We start from the raw sequence: 12,018 nt of genomic DNA on the forward strand, positions 1-12,018 counted from the left end.
AACAAAGAAGCCACTTCCTCTTGGTGATTCAAAGTAGCTGTACAAAATCGACCATCAATGTGTTTTGAGTGTAAATCATTTTGTGCTCGAATTAATTTCACTGGTACAGTTGTTATATGGCGTTTGCCTTCCGATGATAAACTTCGTTTTGGCATGAGCCGAGTATAAACAGCACTTCTACTTGTTTGAAAACCGTTAATATTTAATTATTCTGTCAATTCATCAAGATTTCTAACACTACGATACACATCACTTTGTCTTTTTCCATGAGCAGCAAACCCATACAATGTAATGTCAACGATGGTTTTTAAAAGTAGCGGCTGATCTTCTTTAATTGTTGGTCACCCAGCTGTCTGTCGGATCTTTAATTTACTGCTGATGTCAGGATTTTTAGCACAAATTTCCGCTAAAGTTTCTTTTTTCTTTTTTCGAAATATCTTTTGCTTTTCTTACTCATATTTTTTTCTTTTGAGTTTTTTTTTCAAGCTCACCAACTTTAGATTTCTTTTCTTTTAGTTCCTTTTTTTGATCTGAACTTATAACACCACATTCTTTTCGTTTATATAAGCCAATCAAATCGCTCTTGAAGATGCTTATCTGACTCTGTAATTCTTCTTGTGCTTTTGCTTTGTATTTTAAAGATTTTTCATTACAAGTAGTACTAGATGGACCAGCTTCAAAATCAATTTCAATGTGGTCTTGTTGAATGCTTTGTGTTTGTTTCACAACTTGTAACATTTTTACATTTGTTGCAACTTTTTTACGACGGACACGTCCAGTCTTCATTGAATGGCCAACCCAAAAGGTCAACAATGTTGCCTTATTTTTTTGTGCTAAGGTGGAATAACGATTCAACAACAAATCTATTTTTTTTTGGCAATCTTTTGGCAAATCGTCCTCTTTTTTCAATTTATTTCAAATTTCAGTAACCTCTCTTTGACAGTCTTGTTTACGCTTGTTGGAAAATGCCTTTATATATGCTTCATACATCGGCTTGTGAAAGTTTGGTTTGTCCATTGTAAATCTAAAAAAAATATAATAATTCAAAAATTGATTTTATTTTAGATTTGATTTAATTTTTACCTTAATCAATTGATAATATACTTGTTATTTAACACAAAAAAACATATAGAACTAGGCCTGTTCAACAATTATTCAATAGTTCTGAACATTATAGACATGTAATGTATTAATAAGATATTAAATAAGTCCTAGATAAGACTGTCGAAAATCGTAAAAATGCTTGCCCAAGTACCCGTCAAACGAATGGGCGGTTACCGGCGAAAATAAACTTTATATAAAAGCTAATGCAGATAAGCGGTCTTGACCCATAATGGAACGTAAATAGTTTTTTATGAGTTTTAATTTGGAAAATGACCTCTCTGCGCTTGCCACTGAAATAGGAGAAGTTAGTAAAATTCGTAGGGCAATAAATAAATTTGGAAAAATTTCGATTAAAGAATTTGCCGTAATATACTTCAAAATTTCCAGTGCATCTTTCAATTCCGCCGAAGCTTCCATTCTTAAAAATGTATTTATTTCCGAGTATAACTCTTCACGGTTCACGTCCGATTCTTCTGTACTAGGATTTATCAGTAATATTTCTAAATTCTTACAATCATTCAACAATTCATTTGATCTAAACTTCGCATTTTTTCGGTACGGGTTAAAAAACCTAATATTTTGTTGTATGAATCAAGCATTTTGAATCTTTCATTTAAGCTTACTAATGCAACATCAATTATTGCATTAAAAAAATCTACTTTATATTTAGACTTTCCATTTAGAGGTGTATTAGTTCCTTCATATTCAAAAAAAACGTCGTTTTCGGCTAAGCCGCACTTGAGGGAATACTGGCTCAGTACCTAATTTTATAGCTATTTCTTCAGATTTTTTAATAATCGCTTCAAATGATTCATCACTTCTGAATGATTCTAAAAAAATTTTCGTAGTTTCCACCAATTTTATCATAATAGAAATATCTGCCGAAGGATTCTGCATAACTTTAATTACTTTGTTAATTTTAAACAATAAATCATGCCAAATTGTAAGTGAAAGTATAAACTGATATGAGGATATCTCATTTGCAAGACCATTAGCTTCAGAAACAGCAACTCCAGTTGAACTTGAATCTGCAACTTTGTATAAAGCTTCTATAATTTGAACCAAATTATCTTTTACAACTATTATACTATTTATACGGCTTTCCCAACGCATATCTGATTATGATTTAACAGTTTCAACTAAACCTGAACCAGTGCTATCAGTTATGTGAAAAAAACCACAAAAAAATTCTTCAATTTGTACTTCTTCCTGATTAATTTTAACGCATCTCAAAAGAATTGAAAGCTGTTCCTTATGACTTACATCAGGAGTGCAATCCATAATAACAGAAAAATATTTTGATGACTGTACAGAAGATACGATAGTTTTCAGTATTCTTCTCGATATAAGTCCAATTATTTCATTCTGCACATCTTTTCCAAGATAAGTGTCAAAGCATTCTTTATATTTTATTCGTTTGAGATGCTCTAACATAACTGGATCAAATTTTGCAATAAGTTCTACTTGTGCCAAGAAGTTTCCATTATTAGGCTGATAAAGTTGCTCACGGTGTCCACGAAAAGGTAATGATCTTTCAGCTAACATTAGCACTATAGCAAAAAGACGTTCAAGTACCAAGCGCCAATGTTTCTTCTCATTTTCTATCATTCTCTGCAAATTTTGATCAATTGTTGCATTTGATTTTAAATTAACTGACATATTCATCCATTTTTGCATACAGCTAATGTAATCCTGAGATTTATCATGTTGTTTTAAGCTAGAACCTATATTTTTCCAATCTGAATAACCTTCAGTCGACGATAAACATGTTTTTCGGGTAGGAAAAACTTTGCAACAAAAGCAAAATACCGAATTATTTTGTATAGAATACACTAGCCAGCTTCTAGAAACTTCTTCACCATTAGCAAGAACTCTCGTGTAGAAACTAGTACTAAATCTGCGACCCGATTTATTGGCTTTAAAATTTGTTTGTTTAACCTGAGTCGGTCCTTTTTTAACAATATCGACTCTTTTTCGTTCATTAAACGAAATAGGCCATAACGACGGGTCGTCGGAAACAATAACCGCATCAGTTATGTCTTGTTGTGCTTCATGCAATTGAGGATTCGAAGCTAAAACAAAATCATTAGAAGCTAACGAAGACTCTTGAGACAAGTTCATTTTAAAATCTTTTTCATGGGTGTCCGGTAATAGGACAGCAGAAACTTCAGAATTTGAAACATCAAAAGATAAAGACGCTAAAGATGTTTCAGACTGGTCTGATAAAATATCTACCAATTTTTCTGAAACATCTTGCGAAGTACTAGCACCTGCATCAAAAGTTGTGTTAGTACCTGATGATATATTCAAAAAACTTGTCACTGGTTTAATTTTTTTTTAACATATCTGTATGTTTTTTCTTATTTCTTTTTTTTTTGGCACCCGAAGCCCATTTTCTTCCAGTGTCTCGATCACGATGAGGATTCATAGTTAAATAACGATGAATATAAATTTAAACTTTTTCTAAAGTTTGATATTTATTTATAAATATATAATATAATTTATATAATATTAATATAAAAGCGAATAATCAGAAGAATAGCCAAGGAAAGAGCAGAAGTCGTCAATATAAAATGTATAATCAGAAGAATAACCAGGAGAAAAGCAAAAATCGTCAATATTAAAATCGCATAAATTACTAAGAACACCAAAAAAGAACGTCTGAACTATAAGAATTATAATTTAAAAGTGAAATGGAAAACAAATAATCTCTATTTTTACATCATTCATTACTTACATTATACCAAAAAATTGTAATTCGCACACAAGCATAACACAACATTTTTTATACCAACAACAATCATACTATAGCTATAGCAATATAACAAACTATAACAAACGAGAAACTAAAAAAAAATTGTTGTCAGGAAAAATAAAAAGATCGTTAATGAAGACATTAAAGTGCTCACAAAAACAAAAACGGCATAGCGACGTCAAACAAATATAATACTACAGAAACCACAAATCTTTTCAATATAAAACCAAAAACGTACCAGGATTTTGTATATTAAAATGTACATAAAGAACTCAACTCATAAAATGCATAAAGACTCAAAGTCAGAAGGAAGGAACAAACGTCCTCATGAAAACAATAATGTAAAATAATAAAAATAGTATGTAAATGTGATAAATTAGTAAAAGAAAAATCAGTCTTTGTTGTAAGTTCTGTAACGTCGAGTCTAATCAAAAGCCAGCGTAAGGAGTGAATATAAAAGCCACAACAATAATAAGGGAAGTGCCAGTCGTAAATCAAAGAACCCAAGATGGCTTTAACAGCAATGCAAGAAGAGTCTCCAACTTCAGACTTCACCAACTCACCAAGGATAGTCCCAGGGAGGGGGCAGCCCCGCTTATGGGACTATTGTCAATAACTGTTAGCAAATGTAGCCATACTTCATCGAATCCACAATGGATAAAACACCTATACATGGAATAAATACTGATCTATGGCTCAAAGAGAAACCGCTACAACAAATACCCGGAACCAGCATAACATCCCATCACTGCTCAGATTATGTCTTGTGCAACAGTAAAAATGTAAAGACAATATTATATAAAATAAATAAACAAACAAACAAAAAGTCATTCAGTTAGGAGGATGGAAAAACAGAGAAAAGCCTTTGAGACGTGTAGGTGTATATGGGCAAAGATATATTTGTCACAGTCATTGTCAATGTATATGAGACTAAAAACCGCAAACTCTTTCATATGGTTGCCAGGCATTATGTATAACGCAAAAAAAAATTGCTACATACATAATAATAGATGTATATGTAAAGTTGAATATTTTATAAAAATACTGTTTATAAAAATACTGTACGCATACATTATATTGAATTTTAATAAATGAGTTTCGTTGTTTATATTTATTGTACTAAGAAAATTTTTTTATATTACTTGTACTAAGAAAAAAAAATGCGAGGCCACCGGCAAATGCCTGCTTTGCCTGTGCTTAAAACCGCCGCTGGATACAACTTCTATATAAAATTTATTTTCCCCCAAATTTTCATTAACATTAACAGTCGACATGTTAGTTTTTCTTAACCGTAATCGGGACATAGATTTTAATGATGTTATTGGTTTAAAGTTGTTCTTCTTTACTTATATCAACACTTTATTTTGTTTTAAGTTTTCTTATTCACAAGTCCCAATACGGTTGAGAAAAACTAACATGTCCACTGGTAATGTTAATGAAAATGTTTTTTTTTTTCGAAAAATAAAATACCTTTTTAAGAAGAATTTTAAACCTTTGATATATAATTTGCATAAACTGAAAATTGGATTTCTTTGAATGACCTTTCAGATAATTATGTTTTCCATCTTCCAGGTTTTAAGAGAAATTGTTCAAGAGACTAGCTTATAAACGAGTCGGAAGAGTTCTGATTTATGCAAAGGAAAACATTGTAGTTTAACGTAAAGAATAATAAGTGGGTTTCAAAACTTTCAGAACGTTATGTTCGATGTTTTCAGAAATTCTTATTATGATAAACAAATCGTAACTATTGGAATTTTTTACAAGATCTTCAAAATCTTCTTTCACATTATGTGAAGAAACTACGTTACAAACGCAGCCTAATTTTTTGCTTTGGGAGTAATAGAATTAAAAAAATAAAAAATTATTGACGTTAACTTTACTTGACCTTCCCTTGTCAACAAATGTCAAAAAAGTTCAGACCCCCCTTCCCCCTATTTTGTTGACGTAATTAATGGACAGCCCCTAAGTAAAATGTAAGTTATATTATTTACTTTCCCAAAGAACAGTCATTTCATGTTGATTTAACATAAATTTTGAGATAGGTAGCGTATTCAAATCCATTGCCTGTTTGAAGGCACTTCTGGGTAACACTTCAGGTAATACTCTGATGTATGTGGGCAGTGTTTGTCAGTGGCGGGTACAAAGGAGGGGGTTAGGGTAACTACATCCCCCCCCATCCCCTTAGAAATGTCAAACTTCAAAATATTATTGAAAAATTTGTAAAAGAAAAAAAAATACGAAAAATTTTTCTGTAGCTAACAAATTACTTTTTTTAAATTAAGACAAAAACTAAAACTAAAGCAAAACTAAAACCATTTCATAACATTACAAAAAAATTGTTGCATTTTTAACACTTTTACGATATCGAAGAAAAACGATGAAAGTTTCGAAACATTTTAATGTTATCACCTTAATTCATTCTATTATATAATTAGATAACAGTAAAAAACAGTAAAATTACCGTTGTTCTATTTTTAAAAATTTTCAAAGCTGTTTTTTAAAACTTACGAAAAAATATATATAGATTTGGTTTTAATGGTACATTTTTTTTTTATTAATTTAATTTGTAGTATAGTTTATATACGCGATGCCGTTTTTAATAGTTAAAATTTCAACAAAAAAGTATTTATTTTTCAACAATTGAAGTTGTAACACTTCAATTTATATTACACTTATGTATACTTCTATTTGTATATAAGTGAGATGCGAAGAATTTTTTTTTAAATAGTAACTGAATGAATTTCTTATAAATTAGTTTCTTATTTAGAAAACAAAAGTGTGTTTAATACTATTTTAATTAAATAAATGACAAATGATTTTTACTATTTTTAATGAAATATTTTTATTAGCTACAATGATCAACAGGGTAAAGAGGAGAAGCTCTTTAGATGAATATTTTGTCAAAAGATTTAAAATTCTATCAATACAGGACCATACTGGTCCCATCGTTTTGCCTTTATGTTTGGTGTCATTATCTTAACAATTTAATTGTACATTTATTGGCGGGATTGAAAATAATCAAATTACAATGAAACTTAGTCCTTTTTCTCCAGGACCTGGATTAGGTATGAAAGCTGCTAATTTTACAAGTAAAACTAACGCAGAAATTAATAAAAAAGATTCAATACCCACGACAAAAGATGATAGCTGTTTTCCTATAGACATTGGGGCATTTTTAACATGTCAGGTAATTAAACAAGATAAAACCTAATATTGAAATGCAATTGATTTCCTGGTCAAAATTACAAATATGCTATTCTGTGCTATGAGTGCCAATAGGGGCTGCTAAATAATCATTGATTTTTTATTTCTTTTTTTTTTTTGTTGAACAGAAATAGGTTAGTGACCATAATGAAACTTTGACGGAGAAAGGAATGGGGGGGGGGGGGGGGGGGGGCTTAATTTCAAAGCTATGGGTAATTCATGCATGTGTAAACCTTGACATAGTCACTGTTCGTTAGAGCGCGCTTTTTCTCCAGTTTTTTTCTTTGTATTTGCCTTTTCAATCAAGTATTTTGTTATAATAGTATGACGCAATATAATATTTTTGATATCCGCAAGGACATCGACTGCTAAAACAGTTTTCAAAAAACTATAAGTCATTTAAACTATCTGATATAATTTATATGATTAAAGGAGTGTTTATCAGATATGATCTTTTATTGCGTTTTATCATAAACAATCTATTTGAAAAAAGATGGTAAGGAAAGCTGTTTAATCTTCCACTACAGGTTGTGGGCACCCTAACAACCTCCTTTTTGTTGCGTTGGTGTGCGACAAGCACAAGGATGATGATAAAAATAAAATCTTATTCAATTAAAATAGTGCTTTAGAATAAACTTGTAGTTTAGAATAAACTTGTAGTAACTTCCCCTAGACGACTGATCTTACAGATCCTACAAGAATCCTATAGGCAGAGTTGCACAAGTCCCTGCAAGACCTATAAGAATCTTTATGAAGGATCTTGTAGGATTTTAAGGAATTCTTACAGGATAAGGTAAGATCTAAAATAATATTTTAAAAGATCTTGAAGGATCACAATAGGATTCTTATAGGATGCTGTAGGCTAATTTCAGATTCGTATAGGTAACAGGTAAGTTTAAGTTGGAATTAACATTTTCTTATTAAAATAGAATTTCATTCTATATAAAATAAATTTTGTACATATTAAAAACTAAGTATAGCAGATATTGTTTTTTTTAAGTACAATTACATTGCATACAATTACAATGGCATGACTGACGACTTTCGTTTTTTCTTCATATCTAGGCCGCTCTGATTCAGACTTCGTCTGACACACGCCCATGAGTAATTGGCGAAAACTCTTGTAAGTTGCTCTTGTAAGTTACAATTTAAATAAATGTGATGATCATGCTGGTAAAAACTATCAGCATTATCATCACAATTATTCAATAAAATCACAAAAATTACATACTGTTAGACTCTTGCAACACCGTTGTTTGGTTATTTATAGCTGCAACTGAAACAAATGCAGAAAAACGTATGCAAATACTTATGAATTAAATAGACAACAAAAACAAAAAAGTTGAAATTGATCAATTGTAAGAATATGATATTACCTATGAAGCTAGAGCATAACATAGCATTAATCTTAGGGTGCGTTGCACATGATTAATTAAGACAAGGTTAATTAATGCCAGCTCATTCATGGGTAAAAATACTATTGTTAATCAACCTTAAGGTTGATTAACAATAGTAACATGGTGTTAACATGGTAGATTGTAACTTTATTTAAACCATACAGTAAATGTAAACAAAAATAACAATGCTAATTATTAAGGCTAATAACGTACTAATATCTGAAGATGACGAAGCTGATAGAGGCACAACATGTTCTGTAATAATAAAAAAACATGCATTGATAATAAATCTAATTTTATTGTAAGATATTGTTTGTTAAAATCACATACATGCGTAAGATTAGGCTGGCACATTATTATTTAAAATGATGAAACCATGAAATATCAAAACAATCTACTAAATTAAATCATATAATAATATATCCAAATCATTTGTGCATGCACACACAGGAACTCCTTTATAAATTAATTTATTTGTATGGTAGTTCAAAATTGGGCATCCCATTAAAAGTATTCCAAATTTTTGGATTATCAATGTATTTAAAATTTACTATTTAAATTTGTAGTATTTAAAAAATCATTGTGTTAATTTGAGAACCAGCTCGTTTGGGGGTTTCCACTTAAATAGCAAAAAGTAACCTGATTACTTCACCTGCTGTCATCTATAGATTGTGCAAGTAGATCATTTAACTTTTCACCCAGCACATACAAGGATCTTAAAACATATCTTTTGTATGTGATGGGTGAGAAGCTAAATGATGTACTAGCACAAGCCACAAGTAATAAAATAGATGTATATATACAACTATTTTATTACTTGTGGCTTTAATATATATATATATATATATATATATAATATATATATATATATATATATATATATATACATATATACATATATATAAATATATATAAATATATATATATATATATATATATATATATATATATATATATATATATATATACATATATATATATATATATATATATATATATATATATATATATATATATATATATATATATATATATATATATATATGTGTGTGTGTGTGTATGTGTATATATACCTGTAGGTTAGTTTTTATAAACACTAACCTGTTTTTTTGCATAAGCAATGAAGTGATTGAAGTGGAGCACTAGTATGTTTAAGCTTTTCTGAAATAGAAACAAAATTAAAAAGGTTAAAGTAGAACAAAATTTACGAAAAAATTTAACCATCAATTATTGAACAGATTTATCTGCCAATACAAAATTAGCCAGGTGGAAACTTGAATTAAGGACTTAAACATGGAAAATATCTTATACCTAGATTAATTGGTCAACTTAATCTATTTCAACATACTTTGCATAAGCAAACTTAGAATTAAACTATGCAATGTATTTTACCAAGTTAAGTGAAATATAGTATGTTTTCAATAACTATAAATCAATTAATGCATAATTAGCAACTTTGTACATGGGTCAAATCATTATAGTTCAACCAATGATCTTTGGGTCACCATCTCTGATTCTTCACACTTTTATTTGACCCGTATATCTTCTATATCATTTAATTTAAATAAATTAACACAATAAATTATTAACAATAACTATCAAAGAAAATACAATTAAAAAATGTCTTAAGTTAAATTATGCTGTTCCAAAATTAAATAGTGATTTTAATCTACTAATGCATATTTGCATAATATATGCTTAAAAGCATAAACTAACTTTTTGGAATGACATCTTCAGCATCAAGATTTCTTTTCTTGGTGTTGATTGTACAAAAAGAAAACATTTGATAAGATAATAGAATTAAGATTACTAAAAGTTATATAAAATATACTTTAGCAATTAATAACATACCTGTGGCTAAACCAAATTGCATTTCCAAATCTGCAAGAAGTGCATTTTCTTTATTGACTCTAGCAACTAAAATGAAATGAGCTATTAATGTAACCATAGATTTATTTAAAAAAAATATGAAACTAGATAGTTTAAAGTAACATACAGGAGTCTGCAGATAAGCCCCAATCTTGATATTCATCAGAATCAGCAGATGATTGCTCAGTAATAAGCTATAATTAAATGTCTCCTTTTATGAAATTATTGTTCATTTAATAGGAATATTATAGAAAACAAATACCAATATTAAAAATTGGTAGTTTATAATGTAAGTTTATTTATAAAAAGTAGTTCTAACTGAAAATATAAAAACCAAAACTTTTAGAAAGAACTCAAATAAACAATATCCATAAGACTAAAAATTGTCATGAAAAAAATACCTTAGCACTGTCATCTTTAAATATGGTGTCAGTAGAAATACCATCACTAGCATACTTCTCCAAATCTTTCATTTTGGTTTTTAAATCCTTTTCAGATCCCCTAGCATAAAGCTTGACTTCATAGTTGATGTTATTGGTTTTTAAAGTTACAACATCGCCCTTAAATGAAGAAATAGAACAAAGTTATTATGATTGCTTTTGTGCAACAAAAAATAAGAAAAAGTAGAAAAACAAGCATACTTTCTTCAGCCATATTCTCTTATGAAGAGATATTGATCTCATAACTGTAGAGCTAAAGTAAACAGGCTCTAGGAACTCTTTCAGCCCTAAGAACCAAAAAAGGAAAAAGTCGGTTGACCCTTCTTGACCTAGGTACACATTCATAATTGTTTTTTTGCTAAAAATTACAATAAAAAAATTGTTTAACAAATGATCTTGTCACAGATACTTACATGAACATATATTTATGTTATAACCTTACAAAAACCAACCAGTCTAAATTGTCATTAGTAAACATTTAAACAAATATTTATTACGATGACAAACAAACTCGAATTATAAAACAATATTAAAATGTATATATTTAATTAAAGTACAAATTAATTGTGTTCAAATGCTAAATTAATCGTGTACAAATAGGCGTTACAAGTTCCAAATTAAAATTTATATATTCAAATAAGGTACAAATTAATCGTGTTCAAATAAAGATATAATAGGAACAACAATATGTAAATTAACCTTATTAGGTACAGAGAATAACAGGCATCTAGTGATAAATGATGCAATAGGAATTGAATGAACCTCCTCTGTTTCCATTACACTAATAAAAGACTCAGAAATATAAGAACAAATTATCGTTTCTGCAGGTGATAGATCAACAAAATTGAAAAAATCAATTACAGTATTTATGGGTTTCAAGACAGAAACATTAGCAATACTTACTTCACCATGTAAAAATGACAAAATTTTGCCATACTTAAAATAACTATGTTCACAATACTGCATAATATAGCTAACTAACCGAGTTCGATCCCCACCACGTCCCTGGTAGTACCGCGCTCAACTTGTTTCTCCGCGCAGCGGCCATGTTCCTCAAGGTTCGTGTTTTGGAGTTATAGAGTTGAGAGAGGGTTATAACCACTATTAAGTAGCCTCCTCATCTGTAGTGGCCTTCTCGGCCTTGAGGAGGTGAATAACAAAACAAAAAAACAAAAAAAAAACAAAAAAAAACAAAAAACTGACGAGCATCTTTTGTTATACTGTAATGAATGTGGATCTAAAATCTGAG

At 29.5% G+C, this 12,018-nt stretch overlaps 2 protein-coding genes across 4 annotated transcripts; both read right to left on the reverse strand.

Annotated features, from left to right (window-relative positions):
• Positions 1 to 2,223: 2,223 nt before the first annotated feature.
• On the reverse strand, positions 2,224 to 3,532 carry LOC136079339 (zinc finger MYM-type protein 1-like). The gene is made up of 2 exons (XM_065795072.1): positions 3,487 to 3,532; positions 2,224 to 3,398 (listed from the first exon to the last, which is right to left on the reverse strand). Exons 1-2 carry the CDS (start codon positions 3,530 to 3,532, stop codon positions 2,224 to 2,226), a joined length of 1,221 nt encoding a protein of 406 aa, XP_065651144.1.
• Positions 3,533 to 7,975: 4,443 nt separating this feature from the next.
• Positions 7,976 to 11,704, reverse strand: LOC136079747 (uncharacterized). 3 transcript variants are annotated; one of them, XM_065796038.1, is made up of 8 exons: positions 11,469 to 11,704; positions 10,971 to 11,127; positions 10,731 to 10,889; positions 10,457 to 10,523; positions 10,312 to 10,377; positions 9,562 to 9,621; positions 8,674 to 8,715; positions 7,976 to 8,339 (listed from the first exon to the last, which is right to left on the reverse strand). In XM_065796038.1, exons 2-8 carry the CDS (start codon positions 11,112 to 11,114, stop codon positions 8,287 to 8,289), a joined length of 591 nt encoding a protein of 196 aa, XP_065652110.1. In that variant the 5' UTR covers positions 11,115 to 11,127; positions 11,469 to 11,704; the 3' UTR covers positions 7,976 to 8,286. The 3 variants fall into 3 exon arrangements, with proteins under 3 accessions (XP_065652110.1, XP_065652111.1, XP_065652109.1); XM_065796039.1 differs by lacking the exon at positions 8,674 to 8,715; XM_065796037.1 differs by lacking the exon at positions 7,976 to 8,339 and having other exon boundaries at positions 8,470 to 8,715.
• Between the last annotated feature and the right edge of the window lie 314 nt (positions 11,705 to 12,018).

The sequence above is a fragment of the Hydra vulgaris genome, chromosome 04 (assembly GCF_038396675.1).
Source record: "Hydra vulgaris chromosome 04, alternate assembly HydraT2T_AEP".
NCBI lineage: Eukaryota > Metazoa > Cnidaria > Hydrozoa > Anthoathecata > Hydridae > Hydra > Hydra vulgaris.

Excerpts from the sequence above, each read along its gene's own strand:
- LOC136079339 (XM_065795072.1), bottom strand. The coding sequence starts at position 3,532 with ATGAATCCTCATCGTGATCGAGACACTGGAAGAAAATGGGCTTCGG. Across the intron at positions 3,399-3,486 it reads TGGAAGAAAATGGGCTTCGG|GTACTAACACAACTTTTGAT; the intron begins GTGCCAAAAAAA and ends ATATATCATCAG.
- LOC136079747 (XM_065796037.1), bottom strand. The coding sequence starts at position 11,114 with ATGAATGTGTACCTAGGTCAAGAAGGGTCAACCGACTTTTTCCTTTTT. Across the intron at positions 10,890-10,970 it reads AGAGAATATGGCTGAAGAAA|GGCGATGTTGTAACTTTAAA; the intron begins GTATGCTTGTTT and ends TCTTCATTTAAG. Across the intron at positions 9,622-10,311 it reads GCAATTTGGTTTAGCCACAG|AAAAGCTTAAACATACTAGT; the intron begins GTATGTTATTAA and ends TTTCTATTTCAG.